Source organism: Sinocyclocheilus anshuiensis, unplaced genomic scaffold (genome assembly GCF_001515605.1).
Source record: "Sinocyclocheilus anshuiensis isolate Anshui unplaced genomic scaffold, SAMN03320099.WGS_v1.1 scaffold1898, whole genome shotgun sequence".
In the NCBI taxonomy this organism is placed as follows: Eukaryota; Metazoa; Chordata; class Actinopteri; order Cypriniformes; family Cyprinidae; genus Sinocyclocheilus; species Sinocyclocheilus anshuiensis.
In genome coordinates, this window is record NW_015547733.1 from 236094 (window position 1) to 258884 (window position 22791).

The 22791-nt window shown below is 36.8% G+C and overlaps 1 protein-coding gene across 2 annotated transcripts in view; it reads right to left on the reverse strand.

Moving 5' to 3' along the window:
• Window positions 1–464: 464 nt before the first annotated feature.
• Window positions 465–22791, reverse strand: part of LOC107704358 (5'-nucleotidase domain-containing protein 1-like) — a 79943-nt gene continuing 57616 nt past the window's right edge. For both annotated transcript variants that reach the window (XM_016507265.1, XM_016507266.1), the window contains exons 7-12: window positions 12776–12950; window positions 11990–12087; window positions 11602–11723; window positions 7114–7293; window positions 4676–4838; window positions 465–2601 (exon numbers count right to left, since the gene is read on the reverse strand). In XM_016507265.1, the coding sequence (XP_016362751.1) occupies window positions 2495–2601; window positions 4676–4838; window positions 7114–7293; window positions 11602–11723; window positions 11990–12087; window positions 12776–12950 (845 nt within the window). In that variant the 3' untranslated portion in view covers window positions 465–2494. The remainder of the gene's footprint in view (window positions 2602–4675; window positions 4839–7113; window positions 7294–11601; window positions 11724–11989; window positions 12088–12775; window positions 12951–22791) is intronic.

Here is a 22791-nt window from a genome sequence, read left to right on the forward strand (position 1 = left end):
TGTGCTCGTCTGTTCAGCCAATGACAGAACACTTAGCATGTTCTGCTCAAACTTTCGCTATGGCATTAGAACTAGTACTGTTGTCGCTTGCGAAAACACAGAAAACACAATAACGGCGGTGTGGGTGGAAACTTACAGATTAAGGGGCGGTAATATTATAATGAGATCCCTTTGCCATGTCACCAAGGGAGCAAAATCAGACGTGCTTGTTTTCTCAGATGCTTGCAGAAAAAGGCTTACCAAAACAAAGTTACTGGGTTAATCTTTTTCACGTTTCCTTGGTTGGTAGATGCACCGGGGACCTGATTATAGCACTTAAAACCTGGAAAAGTCAGATTTTCAAGATATGTCACCTTTAACATTATAACATTAATACTGCATAATTTGCAAATAGGCAATGGAAATCAGGAGCAACAACACATGAAATCTCTTAAACACTGATTACAAATTTTTTTCTTTTTTATTTTATCTGCACATATTAACACTTTTCCCTGCACTCAATAAACAAGCACTAGTGCTACTCACCACATACAGAAGAAGAGACATTTTCTTTTAATTTGAGAGAAGCAGGTCATGCTTTTGATGAGGATTTCCACACTTCTCTACCCATGATGAAGCTGCCTAGTGTCACTTAATACTCCGTTTTGGGCATCTCTGTAAAACCTTTATCATGCAGTGTGTTTTAACACCGTACCATTTTTATGTCAAATCCATTACAGCCTACCACTACAGAAACCTCATCAGAGCACTCAACATAAAAACATCAATTCCACTTACATTGCTTTAAACAAAACGTTATTAAAGCTCAGGGCCAGCACACACAAGAAACAAATAATAGGTTTTAGGTGAGAGATGTGCCCTGACACATAAAATCACTAAATGGGTGGGTAACGCTTGGCACCATTCAACCCTGGTCCTGTGCATGACAGAAACTGACTGTTTACATTGACTATCACCCAACAGCAGCACATTTTTTTTTTACACAATGTTACGATAACATTACATTACACAGAAAAAAAAAATCACCCCTCTACATTCAATAACAATGAGGACCTGAAACAAAATGCATTAGTAAAAGGAATAGTTCACCACTAAATGGAAATTAATTCTTTACTCACCTTGTGTTGCTCCAAACTTGTATGGCTTTCTTTCTTCCTTGAAACATCTAAACCATACATAGTACTTATTTGCTGTATTTCAAGTCTTATGATAGTTTTGTGCGAGAAACAGAACAAAATGTGAGTCTTGTTTCCACTGATAAACTTTCCCGTCAGTGAGCTGTTAACTCGAGAACTGCTGTAACTGGATCATCACGTCTGCAAGTTAAACAGATCAGTCTGATTATAAGCACATCATTTACTGGATCAACTAGTTCCTTTAAAAGACGCACCTCAAGATACCAATGAATTCAATGATCCAGATCTTGAGTTCATCTCACTTAAATCAGTGAACTGGTACAATGTTTCTATAACAACTCATTGGAGGGAAAAAATATCAATAAATAACAACAAATGTTCTTCTTGTGGCATCAGAAGACTTGAATTGTAGCACATGATTCATACAGGCTAGATTCATTTGCTTTTATTTCTGTACTTTTTTGAGCTTGACATATGTGGTCACTATGAACTGTCGTTGTATGGAAAGAGCTGTGTGAAGATTCCTCAGCAATGCCTTTATGTTCCATCAACAGCTCAATGGTTTGGAACAAGGTGATGGTGAATAATTCATGAGTTTTTTTTAGTTTTGGGTAAACTATTCCTCTTAGCACTGGCGCTTGGAAGAATGATGTCCATTTTCCCATCTGTCACAGAAACGTCTGCAGAATACAGTAAACTACAGTAAACCAAAGTACTTGAAATCATAATCAAATGATGGAAAGTAAAACAAATTACATTATTCTATAATAAACCGGCCCAGATCTGAACCTGTAACAAAACATTGCAGTTTACAACACTCTCAAAACATCAACCAATCACAAAAGGAGCAAAGAACTCATGGCTGTTTCTTGATTGCATGAATATTCAATATAATATGTGCCTGTTTTCCTCAGAAAGCATTTACAACAGCTGCAAGAACAAACCCTCTGAGGTCATATAACATTCCCTTTATAAAAACAGAACGGAACAAAACAAAAAACACACACAGCTCAAATGAAAGCTATGTTTTTTTTTCTCTGTACACCATTAAAAGTAGTTTAATGGTAGTGAGTGCACGACGCTGGGTGAGACACAATACACTGTGACTTCCTCCTACATCCAATAATCAATGTACGGATATTTCAGCACGTGTACAGACACAACTTCATACTGTGTATACTGTAGTGATTCAGGAAGGGGTGAGAAGAAAATACACAGACTCTGGGTGCTCTGGGTGTTACATTCACACAGCTTTATCACTGATTGGACGAATGGATGGTCTAGCTCTGTGGTGAAGCTCCAGAACGTAACGGTGAAACAATCTCCTGGCCTATGCTGACAGGCGTGAGGGTTTGGGGCTAGTTCTCTTCCCATTTCAGCAGTGACTCTGGAGGTCTGGGGTAATAACCTGTCGTGATGGGCTTATCTGAAGAGAATCTCTGGAACTTGAAGTCTAGAGGAAGATCTAGAAGAGAGATGGAACAGGTGGAGGTTTCACAGACAAAATATAAAACAAACTTGAAGTACAATAAAAATTAAATATTTATACAGAAAAAGTCTTAAGATTGAAATATTTAAAGCTGCAGTCCGTAACGTTTTTGGTTAAAAATGATCCGAAATAATATTTGAGCATGTACATAACCAGCCAGTGTTCAAAACTATCGCCTTACTTTAGCCCGATTCACAATTGTAATGCTTTTTTCCTCAGTTGGTCAGAACAAATGTGGCAGACTTGTTACTTACTTGTTCAGATGGCAATATACGGTGAAAATTCTTATTTGGGTCATATTCCAAGACGTAGGCTAGAATCTGTGATTCTGAAGTACAGTAAATATCCACACCGGTGCGGTGACTGACTGCCACACATACTCTTCAGAACATTAGATTCATCGGCGCTGGAGCCGTGCCGACTCACAACTCACGCAAGTAAGATAATTCCGCACACAGCTGCAATTCCAGGTTTTCAAACAGAGATGGCGACAAAGAGGCAAAACTTACGGACTGCAGCTTTAATAAAAAAAAAAAAATGTAAGAGTGCAACAAATGCCCCAGATGGTAGGGGACAACTCTATCAATTGAAAAGATACCATTTTACACCAAATAAGAGTATACATCAAATAAGTAATAATTAATTACTATTGATTAAATAATTATTTTATCTTTCATAAATGAAGGAAATGGGCTAAATTATATAAATATACTGATAATCTAATCAGCCAAAATAGTCTTTAAAATGTAACATTCCATTTAATCATTCAGAACACACTTTTATTCAAAGTGAAGAAACGTCACAAAAAAACGTTCTGTACAAGGGTCAATATTTGCAGTACTGCAAAACCGAATAATGTCCCTATAAAGCTACAAAAAAAAAAGAGAAGCAGAGAACAAGAAAAGAGTTCTCTTTCAGTTCAGTGCAAATGGTTTTCAATACAATTTTACTTTCATGTTGCGTGTTTCTGTGTTATAATATCTCCATGTTCGAGAAAAAAAAATTGCCTAGCAGCTAACCATTATTTACACACGTCATCAAAATCAAGTGATGATCCATTATGCTGAAAGACATCACTAAAAACTTTTTGATAGTTAAAAGTTTTTTAAAAAAGAGTTTAGTGATTTATCTAAAATGTAAAATCCAGATGAAGTCTTGATACATTTAAAAGGCCCATATTATTCTCATTTACAGGTGTTCTACTAGAATATGAGTTAAATGTAAAAAATAAAATAAAATAAAAATAAATAAATAAATAAATATATATATATATATATATAAAATAATATAGTGTCAGTGTTTATGTCCATACGAAACACTGACCAGCATCAAACTGCCTGAACCAGTCATTTTTCTAAGCTTTTTCATCTTAGACTTTTGGCTCCCGCTGTATGAACTGAACACGTCACTAAAGAAACAGTTACCAGCAGTGTAATCAATCTGCAAAGTTACAAAGCACAAAGTCACACTTTGTGCTATGCAACATTGCAGATCTATTACATACACAAATACCCACATTACACACTAAAAGAAAGGTCAAGTCCAAAAAAGCATAATAGGTCCCCTGTAAGTTTCAGGTCTTTGATTAGTCAGTTCAGAAATGAAGAGTCACCAAACTCTGCAAATGATACCCGTATTCATTGGATCCTCATTTCCCATGTTGAGGCTTGGCTTTGGAATTAAAGAGAACGGAAAACCCCTGTTAACTGTTTCCTCAGTGATGTGTTCAGTATATACAGCGGGAGCCAAAAGCTTCAGACGTGATTGAAAATTAAATCTTAGAACAGAACTATAGGATTTTGAAAGTTATGATGTACAATTTCTAGTTCAGAATTTATCCAAAGCCACATTCATTGCATTCAACATATTCAACTGTACTGGCTAAGGAAAGTTGTCATTAAACGAAAAGGGTGAAATGACAAATATTATGTTTTTTTATATACTAAATACTAAGAAATCTTCTTTTCTAAATGAGAAAAGAATGCAAAATGGAAACATTTTCAGTAGCAGTTTGAGACTTTTGGACCCCCTGTATGTTAAATAGACTTACCTGCTATAGCCTCAATGCTGGGTATAGCCATGGTGCTGTATGTGTGGATACTGTGGCAACACCAGGTGAGACTCTGTGTCTCCTCTCCTTCATTCTTTTGCACATCCACAAAATATGAGCCCCACTGGTTTGATACAGCTGAAGGAGATTTCATTCCTTGATCCTAAGAGAAAGATTACATGAAAGACAGAAAGAAAAAGAGAGAGAGAGAAAGAGAAAGAGCACAAGGTCAGTCAAGCCTGACGAAACCCATGTGTGCAGCATCAGACATAACGCTACATAATTCAGCATGCCAGAGAGACTGTGTTGAGATTTATGTGATATAGCATTTAGCTTTAAAAATGGGAGTCTGGAGTGGCCTACTTAACAGTTGTAGATAATATGGTCCCAAACCAAAATGGACATAATGTTTTCACCAACCGCTGACCATACATCATACCTTACTGTTAAGAGATGGTGAGTCGCCATATGTCAGAGTGCTGTCAGCAAGGCTATATTTACGACTACTAAACATTTACAAGTAGGTAGGAAATGTTTCCTTATATTTTTTATTACAACATCCAATTTAACTCTTCACTCTTCTGGTGCAGATTCATCACAACATAGGCAGATGCCAGCACAGACAAGTTTCAAGTTTCATGGCATGTATTCATCTTTAAAAACCAAACACAAGGCAAAAGCAAATATGACTTAACTTGCAATTAGAATAAACGTCAACCAGAAAGAAAGCGTTTTGTCCAATAAATTATTGACAATGAAAATAAATATAAATTAAATTAAAAGTTTAAGGACATGCTTTTGAGTTGGGTCACCATTTGATGTCCAGTATAAAAGCAGAGATCTGAAGCAAACAATTTCTCTCAGCTTGTCAAGATGCAACTGAACAGAAGGACTTCAACAGAGTGAAACTCTCTGATCTGCGAAAAAAGGAAGCGTTTGATCAGAAATTCCCATAGTTTGACAGAAAAAGGAAAACTTGCATAACACTGGCTCTGACTTTTTGAAGCAAAGGAAATAAATGAATCACAAAATACAAAGGTGTCACAATTCACTCAGGGAGCAAGGAACAAGGAGTACTTGAATAACACTGTCTTTAATAATCCACAGGAAAACCGAGAACAAGGAGGAAATTCAACAAGTAGACCCAACAAACAAGAACTGAAAGGACTAGGGCTTTTAAAGGCAGGATAATTGGGGAGGAATGAGACACACCTGGAATCAAATTAACACAACCAACATGAGGAAGAAACTGGGTCACAGGGGCAAAAACACACACAGAATAGTCCATAATCCTGACAAAAGGAAACCAAGTCTGAGATGTAAATCTGGTAATTTCCCAACAAAAATAACCTCTTATGTGTTCTACTTTTTAACAAGGTTTTTCAAAATATCAGTATAATAAAATTGAGTAGAGTCCATAAACTGTAATACGATTATTGCATAAGCAGTGACAAAATCTCATTAAGGTCACTAAAAATGAACGAAATAAAGAAATAAAGGAAAAAATAGAATAGGGTAAGATGTGTCAGTGCCTTAATCTAAGACATTGTGCATGATTTAAATTGCACATATTTCTACATTTACATGGAGAAAATATTCACTTGGTCTTGTTGAAAAAATGTAAAGTGGAGTGTCTTTTTTCCTAAAAATCCATAATTCTACTAATGTATTCTTTCTCTTAATTTCAGTAACAAACATTCTGAAAATTAATTAGTTACATTTGTTTTACAATATCTCTAATTTCTCCTAATCAAACATTTTAGACAAAGTTACATTTCCAAAGACCAGTCAAAATTCAGTGAAAATGAAGACAAATGTCAAATACATTCACCTCAAAAACTGAATTATAAACCCTAAATGACACACTAAGGTGTTGACTGATTCTTAAAACTGATTTCCTCAAAAATGATATTTCTGCTGTATAAACACATTTTTACAAGAACATCCACTATCTTTCCTGTAATTCTCCACTTCCTCCTTCCTGCTAACTGCATTTCCTCTCAGTGGTGTCTCTGTAAAATTCAGATCATCTGATTGTATGCAGAAACATTCAGCTGTTTTTCAGATCTCCGCTGAAACATTCAAGATCACAATAATTATAGTACATGCATTTTTTGAATTGGAATTACTAGCATACTTCTGACTCATTCCAAAAGATCTCAATAGGAATTTTCTGATAGGATTCTAACAAAACACAAACTATATATTTTAAAACTATATAGTTCCCAATAGGATTATTATGAACTAACAGGAATAAAATAAGATCCTACTGAATAAACTGAACAAAAAATGTTTTTTTTTGTTTTTTTGATGGCGATATACAGTATTTATGCCACATACAGGCAAGCACATACATAGTTCCAACTCACAGTACCCCAGAAATGAAGTGTGGAAAAGATCCCGGGCTTGACTAAACAGAAACAGCCTTTCACTCTCACCTCAAATTTGCCCTTTTTCTCCACCGGCCCTTCACTCGGGGTGGGGCTGTTACTGGGGGTCGCGTTAGCACGTGGAACACCCTCCCCCTCCATCTCCTCCACTATCATCACCGTCTCCCACTTTCCAAAGCTGCAGGCTGGGAACATGTCCGAGCGCATGCTGTCTCCGAAGTACACCACCTGCATCAGATAAGACACACATGTGGACTCAGATCAGTGCACACACACACACACACACACACGCACAAATTCAGTACAGCCAGTACGCAACGTCATTTCATTTCTAGCCACAGAAACACTTTATAATAAACAACATTACTACATTATGTAATGCTTAAAGGGATAGTTCACCCAAAAATGAAAATTTGATGTTTATCTGCTTACCCCCAGGGCATCCAATTTTTCTTTAGTGTGTTTTGCATGTGTAAGATCTGCAAAGTTAAAAAGCTCAAAGTCTGCCACAAAAGGATTTCTTTCTATTCAAAAGAGAAGGCTGACCGGAGCTTGCTGAAAATGCCTCGATCGAACACTCCCTCACATATCTATGTCACTATGTCGAAATATTTGCATAATGCCGCCCAGATGTATACGTAAAGAAAGAAGGCATTGTTTCAAGTATCATAGTAGTGTTGTTGCCGCCATGTTGTGGAGACACTGTGTGCTTCTATGCTTTATTTGGCCTTCCAAATCAGTGGAATCAGTGGTTAAGATTTATTTACAACCCAATGTTTGAGTGTGTGCAGCGCATTTTACAGAGGACAGTTTCCTGAACCTGGGAGAGTACAAGGCCAGCTGTGCACAAAGGCTGTTTATAAAAAATGGGGCAATTCCAACTTTGCAAGGACATTCTGGCTCTTCTGAATCAGAGCCCGTAAGTATGTTTTATTATTTGATACTGACTGTTCAAATGCAGAGTTCGGTGAAGTGTAAAGTAATGCATATTGTTTGTCGTTCTTACCATCACAAGTGCAGAGATGGATTTGTGTTTACAAACATAGTATCCTCTGTTCTCCGCTTATAACTGACGGTGAAAAGATGACAAACATAGATGCACTACGAGTTCTGTTTCACACTGGATGCTCAAGCAGAGCTGAAGCCGCACGCACCCATTCCGCTCTTATGTGTTCGGCTCAAATCGCGCTTGCCAAGTTGGTTTCGATCGATCGGCTTGGTCATCTGCATTTTCAGAATCTGACTCAGGCTCGAACTGATGGTAAATCTGACCCAGATAGCACACGTACGTCTGCAAGATGTCTGTTAAAGATCGCTTCATCTGGAAAGCATCTACTGTGTACAAACATCTGATAGACGTCTTTAAGATGTCAGTTTTACATTCATTCTAAATCATAAACATCTTAAAGACATCTTCTAAACGTCTATTTGACATCTGATAGGAAACACCCTATAGACGTATTGCAGATGAGCAAAAACTCTAAAAAATAAGTCTTGCAGATATTAAATAGACGTCTCTGTGATGTTCGTGTGCTATCAGGGGACAGCATTATTAACTACTTATAATTTGCGATTATGGTAAGGCCGGGTGTACACGGTGCGATTTTTGCTGTCGTACAAGCTCGTATGTGATTTTCTCCCATCGGGAGAAATGACGAGCAGAGCGCCTCCCGAGTGACCGATAATTTTTAAGCATGCTTACAAAAATCAAGGAGTCGGCCCGATTTTGACCAGTATATGGGCCATTCTACAGAATTGGTCCAAACTGCTGTCCCACAACCAAAAAACACATTTTAAAAGCATTTAAGTATTCAAATCTTATGTTTACTAAGATCCTTCTATTATCTATTGAAACCCACAATAATATTTAAAATATTAGTGAGCTTAATATATATAAAATCATAATTTATTGGGTACTTTCAATTGGGAGGTTGCTGTCCCGAACCCTAACCCATTCATTTCAACTTATGAAAATTATATTGAAATAGTTTTTGTATTTTTTCCATTGTTATTTTTTAAAATATATTTTGGATTCTTTTAAAAAGTGAAGTTCAAAGAAATGTATTTTATATTTTCTTTGTAAATTATGAAACTTTATGTAAAAAAATGTGTCCTGCATTTTCATGTCACTACCGAAACAGTGTATGTTTTAGTCCATTGGCTGAGACTGCATTTATGATCAGGAAATATTTATGTGTCTCTCTCTCTCATAGCTACAGGTGAGTAGATAGGTCCCATCATTTTGAGGTAAATGTGCTCAAAAGTCTGAAAAATCTGTGTGTAACTCTAAGGAACGTTACTACCGAACACCTTTTTTTCTGCAATAAAGCACACTTTTTTGGGAGTTTTTCCCATATCATTTAACCATGTGCTGATTAGCATCTTTGAGATAGGGTCAAAAGTATCTAAAATTGTCACTACTGAAACATTTGGTGGAGTTTCGGTAGTGACATCCTTGTTTTTTTTTTGGTGTTATGCCATAAAATTGTCACTTCCGAAACAGTCACGACCGAAACATGTCACCATTGTTTCGGTAGTGACAAAAGGAAACACATAATCCTCATATTTGGGGGAAATAAACAAAACTTTAGTAGTTATGCAATTGTTTTGTATTTTAATATGTTTTAGTAGTGTTTTAGTATGCAAGTTAAAATTCTGTAATGTGATGTGGTCACTACCAAAGCATTACTGTCACTACTGAAAATGGTATGTTTTGTCAAAAATAAAGTATACTGAATTATCAACTAAGATGTTATGATTGTTTTTGGTTCAATGCATATTCAAACTAATGAATCCTTAACTTTGAAATCAGTATGATCAACTTTTTGCCTTTTACAAAGAAAAATTGGGTTCAAAATGCAACAAATCTCATAAATTACACTTGAAATATTGTTAAAAATGCAATTGCTATTGATTTACGTCTGACAATTTTTTTTTATAAAATAGCAAAAAATATATATTTACAATGTAGATGTAAACAAAATCTTAATATGTCAATATAACCCTTCTAATTAAATTATGATTACTGTGTTTCAGTAGTGACAAATTTGGGGAGAGGACAAATATTCCAAAACTTTCTGAAAATACAATATGATAATTAACTGCACAATTACTAGAAATGTGTACCTTAGATATTATACAATTTGCATACATACAATTTTTTTGGAAAAAAAAGAATTTTTTTCAAGACGTTTCCAACTCTGACTTTGGACCAATTCTGTAGAATGGCCCATATAGGCTCTCCCATATTACCAAATCATATACAACCACATCACATACACTAGATTTATGTATAATATTATATCAAAATATATAGCTTCACATATATTTTGTGCCATTCATTACTATGGCGCCATTCATTACTATGGCGCAAAGAGCGCTCCCTTTATACTCACTAAAAAGCAGTCACTTATCTTAGTTCATTGCAATCTCACAAAGTACTGTTATAATCAATGAAGCGCTACACTGCACAATGAATCTCTTTTTACATCACGTCTACACTTTGTAATAATGAGATGATTCGCAAGCATGCAGAATTTAGCGCTGGACAAATCTCCAGCTTTGCGAGCAGTGAGTGGATTCTAACAAAAATGCCTCTGATTGACCATTGCGTTCAAGAATGTTCTGATTGGCTACATTGCTCACTGCTGCAAAAACATGTTGTAAAGGGAAACTTTTGACATACTCCAGAGCGCAAACACAAATAGGCCCCAGATTGTTTGCCAAATATGTAATATTATTATTACAGCTTCAACTGAGGGTGCTCTTGCTTTTGTTTGAACACCCCCGAAGAACAGGGCCTTTCACTGCAATTCATCATTTGGATTAAAACTAAATCATAAATATAAAACAAACAAAAATTATAGGGGAATTCACTATAAACAACATTTATTTTAAACGTCAAGCATACATGACTTTATTTAAAGCAAAAAGTAAAACTAGCAGCCTCTGTGAAGTGCGCTAGGCTATACGTGTCTCTCTCATTCTGCACCGATACAAATGTGTGCACTTGTTGCGCATGTTTTGCTTCACTTACTTGATGTTAACTGCATTATATGAGTCGCTTTGGAATATAAGTTGCAGGACTTTTCAGAAAAATATGTCCATTGCTGTTACAAGATCTATGTATAACAAGTGGTCCCCTGCATTATTAAAGGAAAACTTCTTGTGATTACAGTATTGAGCTGCTGCAATGGAGCAGCTCCAATGCGTTGTTAAATGAAAGATGAAATACCATAGAGCAATCAAATGAACAGTGAAAGTAACAAGTTAATAATATAACAAAACACTTGTAAGCTAAAAATTATTGACCAGTTTGAATTGAAATTATTGAACAAAATATAGCTCCAAAAAAATACCCATGGGAAAATCTAAACACCCAGAAGGATTTCAGGTAGGTTTCAAAATGCTACAGCAACCGTAAAGCCTGAGCCTCCATACACACAAGCCTGTTTCTGTCATACCTCTGTACCTTTGCATTACACACAGGGAGTATCTGCAGTCATATTCAAAGACTAGGAAACAGTCCTGTCCTACCTTGGGCTCTGATTTGTTGGACATGGTCTTCAGTAGTTCGTGTAGATGAGGCCAGTTGCCCTGAGAATACCAACCAGGCTTTTCCAGAGACGGCAGCCCTTCACTATCTTCAACATCATTCACTATTGAGACCCAGATGAGAAAGTGGGTAATATTTTAAGACCGATTAAATAAACTGCATCTATACATAATGAGTATAACAAATAATACTTCTGTACAGTAATACTTAATTCACTTGGCTTTTCTACAGCATGTATAGTTCTGAATTGACTGAATAATAATACAAAGACAATAAATAGAGAACATCTTTCTGCACTGTCCTCACAGCACACAGCATAAACACTGCAGTCGATTTCAGAGTCCTGGCAAACATCTGTTAGCTCCTCACCCAGCGTTCTGAAAGGTCTCTGCTGTGGAACCAAAGAGAAGAATCCAGGCTTCAGAGCATTAGTGATAATGATGTCAAACAGCTCCTCAAAGTCCATTCTGCAAAAAATGAGATATTATTTGTAGGGAGATATTTGGATGCCAAAATTCTCTGCATTGCCCAGAATCCTATGCTAAATAAAAAAAGTCATTTCCCACTGTGTTCCCCTCACCATGCATATGAGTTTCTTACTAGATTTAATTAATTCAAACAAAACACTGGATCTTGGGCTAGAGGAGAACTGGCCCCCCGACTGAGCCTGGTTTCTCCCAAGGTTTTTTCTCCATTCTGTCACCGATGGAGTTTTGGTTCCTTGCTGCTGTCGCCTCTGGCTTGCTTAGTTGGGGACACTTCATTTCCAGCGATATCGTTGACTTGATTGCAAATGATTACAAAGATACTATTTAAACTGAACTGAGCTGGATGATGACATCACTGAATTCAATGATGAACTGCCTTTAACTGAAAAATGAGTGTTTACTATTGTCACTTTGCATTATTGACACATCCTAATTAATGCTGTACAGTTGCTTTGACACAATCTGTATTGTTAAAAGCGCTATATAAATAAAGGTGACTTGACTTATTCACTGTGTAAATAAGACTTTGAATTCTAAAGGTTTTATATTGTTAATAACTCTGGCAAAGTCTTGATTTAATAAAACATCATTTTTTTCTCATTTCAATATTTTATTATTCATTTATTTCTTTTGTGTATGCTGTATTTGTGGCGTACGTAAAACTCACCCGAGTATGTGCTCGCACACGAGGCGGCAGTAGTCCGAGTGTGAGCTGGTGATGAGCAGCAGGATTTTCCCGCTGTTCTTCATGCTCCTCAACCATCTCTTCACCGCATCTGAGCAGGGCTGCAGGTAACTGCCAGGACAGCACTTCACACTGGGGAAATACGTCCCAGTGTCCTCTAAACATCAACATTTAAGAACACAACAGAAAAAAAAAACAGAATCTACATATATGAAATCTTTCACAAGTTTCAAACATAGGGTCATTTTAAGGATTTATTGTTTTCTTTTATTGTCAAAATATTATCAATATGTAAATTCAATAACAGATCAAATTATTCAAATAGAGAACAGTATAACACGCAAACATATTTAAATATATGAATATTTGTAATAATATTTTACAATAAATGCAGCCTTGGTGAGCAATCAAGCAATAAAAGTTGAAATAACAATCAAGCAATTAATTAATAAAATAAATTGAAATAACTTCAGGCTTGCCACAGTATTACTTAATAGAACAATACTTTTTAATAATTTGTTTAAACACAAAACATACAAATATGCAACAAATAATACAACAACAGTTATTAGATCAAATAATCACATTTATAATAACATGAAATTAAAAAAACTAACTAGCAACAACATAGTTTAAATCACATTTATAAACATTAAACTAATATTAACCATAGAGACTAAGAAATGCATGCACAATTATTAAACAAATGGAACTTAGGATAATATATGATCATATATATAAGGGTCAATTTTTTGATTTATGCATCATCTGAAAGCTGAATGAATAAGCTTTCCACTGATGTATGGTTTGTTAGGATAGGACAATATTTGAAAATCTGGAATCTGAGGGTGCAAAAAAAATCAATAATTTTGACCCATACAATGTATTTTTGGCTATTGCTACAAATATACCCCAGCGACTTAAGACTGCTTTTGTGCTCCAGGGTCACATATGTTTATTTTTAAGATCATATATGCTCACCAAGGCTGCATTTATAGTAAAATATTATTAAAAATATTAATATATTGAAATATTTTTGTGTGTGTTTTACTGTTCTCTATTTGAACAAGTTTTGAAATGTAATTTATTCCTGTGATACAAAGCTGAAATTTCAGCAGCCACTATTCCTGTCTCCTTCAAAATTCTTCTAATACACTGATTTCATTCTCAAGAAACATTTCTTTTTATTATCAATGTTGAAAACAGTTGTGCTGCTTACTATAATTTTTCAGGATTCTTTGATGAATAGAAAGTTCAAAAGAACAGTGAAAAGAAACATAAAGCTTGACTATCACAAAACATGTCTTACAAAATTGAAATCAATATATTGTTTTCTGTACAAGACTAATCACTCAAAAATCTTATTCAGAACTATTCAGTATAGGTTTTATGGCCTTATTTCAGCTACATTTCCCCGCCCAAAACTTACTAACCACGCATAATCTTTTTTTTTTTCTAAAAAATGCAAACATGAATCAATCTTGCTCACATATTATTGTAGCACAGTTTGTGCTGAATACAAAAAAAATAAATAAATACATGTTGGCCAATAGTATGTTATAAGTAGCTGAAATAAGCACAAATGTCAGGGCATGTCAAAACATTTCAAGGGCCCCAAAATCACCTCAGACCCCAGAGGGTTAATTGGAAATGTAATACTGTAAAAAGTCTGTACTGTCAATGTCTGTGTTAATTTTAGACCCTGCCTACAGCACTGCCAGCATTTAACATCCTTTAGATTATTTCTATCTCATCTTTATTTCTTATCCTAGCGTTCTATCTGACCTAACCCAGCCCATATGGTTTACATCAATCAGACACACACGACTCATGATTCCAAAACTTTTTCCACAGCCCACATCTGTCAAACAAAAACATACCCACGCAGTTTGCCAAATCGCAGACTTCCAGATTGAAACAAATCAGTATAAGAACATGTCAAATGCTTCGCTTCCACACTGAAAGCCGAATTTATTTACAAACCACACAAAACCAAAATTACTTGAGGAATAAAACCAAGATGAATGGAAAATTAGAACCACTGGAGTGTGTAGATTGTCGAGTTGTTAGTGAAAGAGTAAAAGTATCAGTATACAGCCGGCTTACTAAAACAGGAAGTGAACTGTGTTCGCCTGGAGGGAAGGAATGTGCTCCATATGTGAGAAGTACCGTGTCTTCATTTCATGAACAGGAGACTTGGGAAAAACAGGCATATTCACTAGTCTTCAGTTTATATTGGCAAATACTGCCGCACCACGTACACACAGCCACGTCTCCGAGCCCTCAACACATCTCACACAGGGGAAGTCGTGGCCTAATGGTTAGAGAGTCGGACTCGTAACCCAAAGATTGTGGGTTCGAGTCTCGTACCGGCAGGGATTGTAGGTGGGGGGAGTGAATGTACAGCGCTCTCTTCCACCTTCAATACCACGACTGAGGTGCCCTTGAGCAAGGCACCGAACCCCCAACTGCTCCCCGGGCGCCGCAGCAAATAATGGCTGCCCACTGCTCCGGGTGTGTGTTCACGGTGTGTGTGTGTTCACTGCTGTGTGTGCGCACTTTGGATGGGATAAATGCAGAGCACTAATTCCGAGTATGGGTCACCATACTTGGCCACATGTCACGTCACTTTCACTTTTTCACTTTCACACTCACACGCTGCAACGGCTGTCAGGCTACAACACACTGGGCTCTGCTGAAAAGTATGTGTGTATAATAAAAGACAGAAAGAGTATAAACGTATTCAATTAACAAGGCGAATAGAAGCATTTACAGTAGTGGTCTCTTCCAGAAACACTATTTTTTTTGCACAACTCACAACTTTTATATAGATGTATAAATGTTTGCTTGCCTGTTCATGCAGGTCCGTAAGAGCACACATTCATATCTTGTGCATTTTGGAGTGTTAAAGTGGACAGTGTTCGCAAGGACACATCTTATTACAATATTTAGACATATACCAGTTATATAGACATTCCCCTTTAAATGGACTTTTGTCAGCCTTACAATTTGTACAAAATAAGAGGTTCACATATTAAAATCTATAAAAAAAAAAAAAAAAAGTGAATATAAATCCAAGTGAATTACTTTTACCGTGCTGCCCCCATGTGGTAAACACCTCGTATTACTCCCACAATTCTTTTTTTAAAAATAAACATTACATGACATTTTTAGTGCAATTATGAGAAAAGATGTTTTCAGACTCAATTGAGAAATTGTCACATATTAAAATCTATAAAAAAAAAAAAAAAAGTGAATATAAATCCAAGTGAATTACTTTTACCGTGCTGCCCCCATGTGGTAAACACCTCGTATTACTCCCACAATTCTTTTTTTAAAAATAAACATTACATGACATTTTTAGTGCAATTATGAGAAAAGATGTTTTCAGACTCAATTGAGAAATTGTTTCTGTCTCTAATTATAGATATTTGGTTAAATAAATGAGAAAAAAAGCGTTTGTCTATGATTACAGGAGTTTTAAAACATTTCGATGTTAAGGACCTCAAATAAGCTGTATGGCTACTGAAGATAAAGTTTGGTGTTGTAAATTGTTTTGAAAGCGTTGAAGGTTTTATCGGACACACTGCCAGTGAGACAGAAACTGTCAGATAGATTCTGTCCTTCTGGGCATTATTCTTCACCTATCACATATTTAAGTACACACAACACCACTAATGAAAAGAAGTTTAAATAGCAGAACTTTGTCAAGGAAACATAAAGCAAGGAATCCCCTTCCTAAAAAACAAAGGCAGCGATATTTTTTTCATGTATAAGAACACATTTATATTTTGTGAGAAAAAGCACAAAACCTAGCATGCATAATATATAAAGACATGTGTTTGCAAATTTAAATAATTGTCTTTTATATTGCCATGACACTAAGAAAACAAATGATTAAAATATCATCTGAAAGATATTATTTGCTTTTCAGAATAATCTTTTCTTAAAGGGATAGTTCACCCAAAAATGACAATTCTGTCATCATTTACTCACCCTCATGTAGTTTCAAACCTGTATGAGTTGCTTTCTTATGTCGAACATAAAAGAAGATATTTAGAAGATTGCTGGTAATCAAACAGTTGGTGGTTGCCATTGACTTCCATAGTAGGAAAAGAAAATACTATGGAAGTCAATGGCAACCACCAAATCTTCAATCTAATTTTAAACAGACAGCCTAGCGCCCCCTGGGGGTCTGTGGACAGCAAAAAAAAAAAAAAAACTATTGTCAGGATTTACTAAACACATGCAGTTAAAAATATAGTGATGAAAAGGGATGGAATGTAATTTTAATAATTCACTAAAAGGTGCTAAATGAAAAATAAGTAAATTATTTTTCTTATCATTATTTGACACCAGTTACTGGTGAAGGGTGTCAAGTGAGCAAAAAAGACCTCTGCCAAATAAAAAAAAAAACAGGAATTTGAGACTCAGCAGACTTCAAAAGGGAAATAGGATGACTTAAAAGTATTAAAATTCATTTAAATTATAATTAATATATTCAAATATCAAACCCTCATTTAAATTAAATGATAACAAACACAAAGTCATGACTTTGCCCCCTCCCCTCCCCTCAGTAACTATTATTTTTATTGAAGAACATGATTCCATGGGGACCCTGAGTCAAAAAGGTGGAGAATGATCAGTAGAGAGCGTTATTGTTTGATTAGAAGCACACTCACTCCTGCCTCCAAGCAGCTGATACACACCACTGTATTCACCAACACTGAGGCACACACACATGGATTATTATCTGAACATTCACATGTGATAGCACAAATAGTGCACACATGACTGATATAGCTAACACAATACATAAAAAAAAAAAAAAACAGACTTTTATTACCCGAAGCACTTCTACACAATTAGAAAGCAAATATGTCTATAGCAGAAAAGGGAACAGGGAAAACTTTACCACAGAGGGGGATTAATATGAAATAATGTGAGGATATGCCTGTTTATTTGTTTGATTTCTTGCTTTTCTGCCATACAGACAGACAAATGCAATGGTCCGGCGTGACACTCTCTGCGTGGACCAGTGATCTTATCCAGCATTCTGATGGAAGCAGCGAGCTTGGAACTTGGAATGTCTAACAAACAAAAACAACAGCGCTTTGTAGTTTGGACGTCTGAGCGCAGTCAGCGACCACCCGCATACACAATGATTACGATCAGAGCTCACATTCAGTGCTTCAAAGCGGCATGTAACACATTCTCTGAGATTTTAACAGAGATGTTTGCACTGAAGACAGTGTTAGCATCTTTTCGTTTTAACTGTAGGAGAAAATGTTTTGTTTTTTTTAAGCTTTTACGCACAATTTTTAAATTCCGAGTTAAAATCTTTATTGCGTCAACGTTACGGGATGTGACGTTTTCTCACACCTAGAATACATCGACGACTCAATACAGCAAGAGAGAGATGCATTCATGGATCACAAGCATGTTTGTTTTTGCTTTGCGAGAGATTTGGCATGGCATAAATTCTCTTCTATTGACATTTGACACAAATGCAATCTATCCATACCACAAGTGTAACCAGTGTTAAGAGCTCCTTGATATAACTGATGACACTGCTTATAGGTACAAACACCACAAAATAAGTCTCACTAAAAGTGCAACAGTGCACTAGGGTTAGGTTGCCTATGAAAGCCTGTTGACTGATTTTTATGTGAAGGACTTGAAATGATTTTGCCGGAAAATCAAAAGGATGTGACGTCACTGTTTTGGCCGATGCTTGCTCGCATCTCTATGGAAAGTGCATGCACAAGCAACTGGTAGCTGGCTGCAGTTAACAGCCACCGGTATCATTACCAGCTGTTTTGATTCTTACATATAGTCCCTATAAAATATGTATCACAGAATATGCATGTATTTGTGTAATGTATTGTGAGCTTACAAAACCACATATAATACAATTTACCACATATTATGTATTACAGGCTGCATATTTTGCTTAAGTCAGAAGCCGTTGTTGTGTTGTGTGTCTCCCCTCTTCACCTCCACAGCTTACCACATCCACTTTTTAAACATTTTTCAAGTCCGCGGTGAGAACTAACCAGTGCTAAAATACGGGGTTTCATGCCCTTTAAGGTACTGCATTATGCTTTACAGGTATGTGCTTAACATTCAATTTGCAGTATTTTCAAATTATTTCCTGCTCTTATTCTATTTTAAAAAACACTTAAGAACCTCTTAAAGGTGCAATAAGTGATTTCAGATGTTTTGCTTCAACTTCAACTACACCCTTTCTCTAAAACATTCAACATCCAGTTCACAGGATCCAGTAGTTTATTGTGTACACTGCTACAAATGACTGAATAATTCAAATATTAAATCTGTCTGTCAGACACCTGTGAGCGAGTAACATGCTATAGACGTCGCATCTGGTTATATATGCTTTATACAATACATATGCAAAGCGGATTCACAGTAATAAACAAGAAAAAAGTTTGTGTTTCACAAGTTCTCCTCTCAATGGCTAATGGAAAATGAACATGGCTTGCTGTCCTCAAAGAAGGCTCGATCCTGAGGCTCGGCTTGATCTACGAGTTAAAGGCAGCTCTGCTGAAAACAAAAGTATCATTATCCTGCTCAATTCAGTTTTGTTCTCATCCGATAGTGTCAGTGCAGGCAAATCGATAACATTACTGAATATTAAAGGGGTCATATGATGCTGCTAAAAAGAACATTATTTACTTTAAATATAAAAAAAATAAAATATAAAAACTCTTTAAATTCCGTGAGTCAGAACAGCCGGCACTGTAGTCTACTCTGCCAGGATCAGTAAACAGTCCTCCATAAAATGTGCTGGACACATCTGAATATTTGGGTTGAAGTGTTCTGGAACAGTGTTGTAAATACAACTTAACCACTGATTTCTAGTCGTGTCCATTTTTGGAAGGCCAAACAAAGTAGTTTCGTTTTCACAAAAAAACACAGCATCACACACCACGGCTTTGAGTGAGCAGAGGCCGGGGGCTAGAGTGAGGAACGGCCAGAGGGCTAGAGTGAGCAGAGGCGGTGGGCTTGCGGCAACCACATGTGACGACCCCGGGCTGGACTCCGCTTCGTCCACGGTGAAAGCCGATCCGGTGATCCACATCGCAAAGTTGTTGTATTTCCGCAGCAACCGGCACGGATCAGCTCCAGGCATGACGAAGCAGATATCATCCTCTTTTGGAAGACCAAACAAAGTAGTTTCGCTTTCACAACGAAACACAGCACCTTCATGACATGGCGGCGGCGGCAACAACAATACTACAGCGAGAATAAAAGTTACGCCTTCTTTCTTTGCGTGAACATTTGGGCGGTGTTATGCAAATCTTCCCACATAGCGACGTAGACGTGGGGGCGTGTTCGAACGAGCCGTTTTAGGTAGGCGTGGCTGACTCAACTTTTATAAAGAATATCTCTTTGGATTTGAGACTTTAGTCTTTGCAACTTTACAGATCTTCTTTATGCACCAAGAGCTTCTAAAACTCCAAAGAGAAAGGAAAAATTGAAATCGCATCATATGACCCCTTTAAACCCCATCTTTTAAACCCCAACTAAGCAAGCCAAAGGCGATAGTGGCAAGGAACCCAAACTCCATCAGGTGACAGAAACAGAGAAAAAAACCTTGGGAGAAACCAGGCTCATTTGGTTATCCAGTTCCTCTGGCCAATTAAATTAATTCTGTGTGATTTGTCATTCTAGACTGCATCACAAGTCAGACTTTGTGGACTGATATTATTCTACATATTTCATCCAGCTTCTTCCGCTTAGAGATTTTTTTCTATCATTCTTTCCTGCTCTTATGCTATTTTAAAAACACTTAAACTCTAGGCTATAAGTGATTTCAGATGTTTCGCGAACAACTACACACCAAAACAAACAAAACCTAGTTCACGGCATACAGTTGTTTATTGTGTCCTCTGTATAATGCGACAAATTACTCAATTACTAATTAAATTATTAGACGACTCACCTGGGAGCTTTTAACATGCTATAAAGAATCTGCAATTTAGTCCAAAAAAAGTCCTTTAATCTCTCCACAACATCTCACAAATAAACATGTGGATTCAGCATAATAAAGTGGAACACTGGAACTGATTGTTGAAGGCGGTGAATTCGAACCCAAGCAGTGTTCTGATGGCTGCACAGGCAATGCTTTAAATATTATGAGCCATTTCTCTGACAGGGTTTTACAGTGCTGCTGAATGTTAGATAAAGCACAGCACACAACTTCTTATATGCGGAGATATCAACCTCCACGGCTCGACCATTGGAAAAAAATATAAGGGTCAACCTGCATCACGTGTGCCTCATAAACCAATCACATTAGTTAAAATCCCATTATAGCAGGGGTGTCCAATCCTGCTCCTGGAGGGCCAACGTCCTGCAGAGTTCAACACGATTGCCTGGAAGTTTCTAGTGAGTCTGAAGACTCTGATTAGCTGTTTCAGGTGTGTTTCATAAGGCCTGGAGCTAAACTCTGCAGGACAGTGGCCCTCCGAGAGCAGGTTTGGACAACTGTCAACCACTGTTTGCAGATACCAGACTCAGATAGGAATGAATGAGTAGTGCCATAAACTGAACACTACTTGTCGTAAAATTGTGGTACCTCTGTTTTAAATTCCAAATATAGACCTTATGCAGCCTCGCTCATTTTCAGCACTGCGTTCGGTGTGTTCTGTCTTCTGGTTTGAATTTTCACAGCATGAAGGTAAAATCTTTCGGATTTATGAATGAATCGCTCATTTAAAAATATTCCTGGTCTACTGACATTTGTTATGACAGCTACTTCCAACATTACAATGTTCATGATAACTTTCATTAACTCTACAACAGTGTTAATTTTGACAGGCATTTTTGATTTACTCTTAGTCTTTATCTTGAGACGAAAATGCTTAATAGTCTTATGCCCGGTTCAGACTACACGATTTTAGCCCGATTTTGCCACGATTTCCTTGACGTAGGGTGTCGTGGGGATTCGTAACGACAATGGGTGTCGGGACGCAAGATTGCATCGTTTCAGCTCGTGTAGTGTGTCAAAGTGGACGACAACCGATTCCACATCTGCGATGCTTCACATCACGACAGAAAGACTAGCATGTTTAATTTTTTTTCCATTGTCCACGACGAGTTCTGTCACATTGGTGACTTTGACCAATAGCAGCACAGAAGCTCTTTCATACACAGGTTTCAAACATGGCGAAACGAAAGAATTATGAGATGGTAGGAAAGGTTCGTGGAGCTGTGGCAACAGTACTCCTGCCTGTATAATGTGTCATTGAGGGACTACCACTACAGAACAAACAGACGGCACGCGATGAATGGTCGGGAAGCAACGTGTAGCCTGACATGTTTCTTGTCCACGACACGACAAGATTTTAGGAGTCAAAATCGTTTAATCTGACACAGTGACTATCGTGACCGACAAAAATATCGTGTAGTCTGAACCGGGCATTAGTCACATTTTAGTCATTTGAGTCTTTCATAGTTTTAGTCGACGAAAAGTCATTGCATTTTTGTCAACTTTTAGTCATTACTTTTAGTCAAACTGCAGTTACCAACATTTATTTTGGTAGCTATTTTATATGTAGTCTTCAAACAAAAATAGTAATTAATTCTTCTCTCTTTAGACCAAATCAATTAAGCTTATGAGAAATTTGAATCAAGGACTGAATTAGGAATAACTTGAATAAATGATGACAATTTTCATTTTTGGGTGAACTATCCCTTTAACAGAAGTGAAAAGGGAGCAACTTATAAAAATTTTGTTTATGTTCACTTAATCCATAACCGACTATGGCAAGCCGTTTTGACTTTTATTCATTCTCAGGATATGGGCTTGCCATAAACCGACTGTATTTACTTGAGATACTCTACACGATAGACATTTGGACTGCGGTGTGTGTATTTGAGCACTGAGAACTGATCACGCGCTGTATATGAGAACTGAAGAAGTGGAGCGTGCACGAGAGAGAGCACTTCTATCAGCTCAATTCCGCCTATCC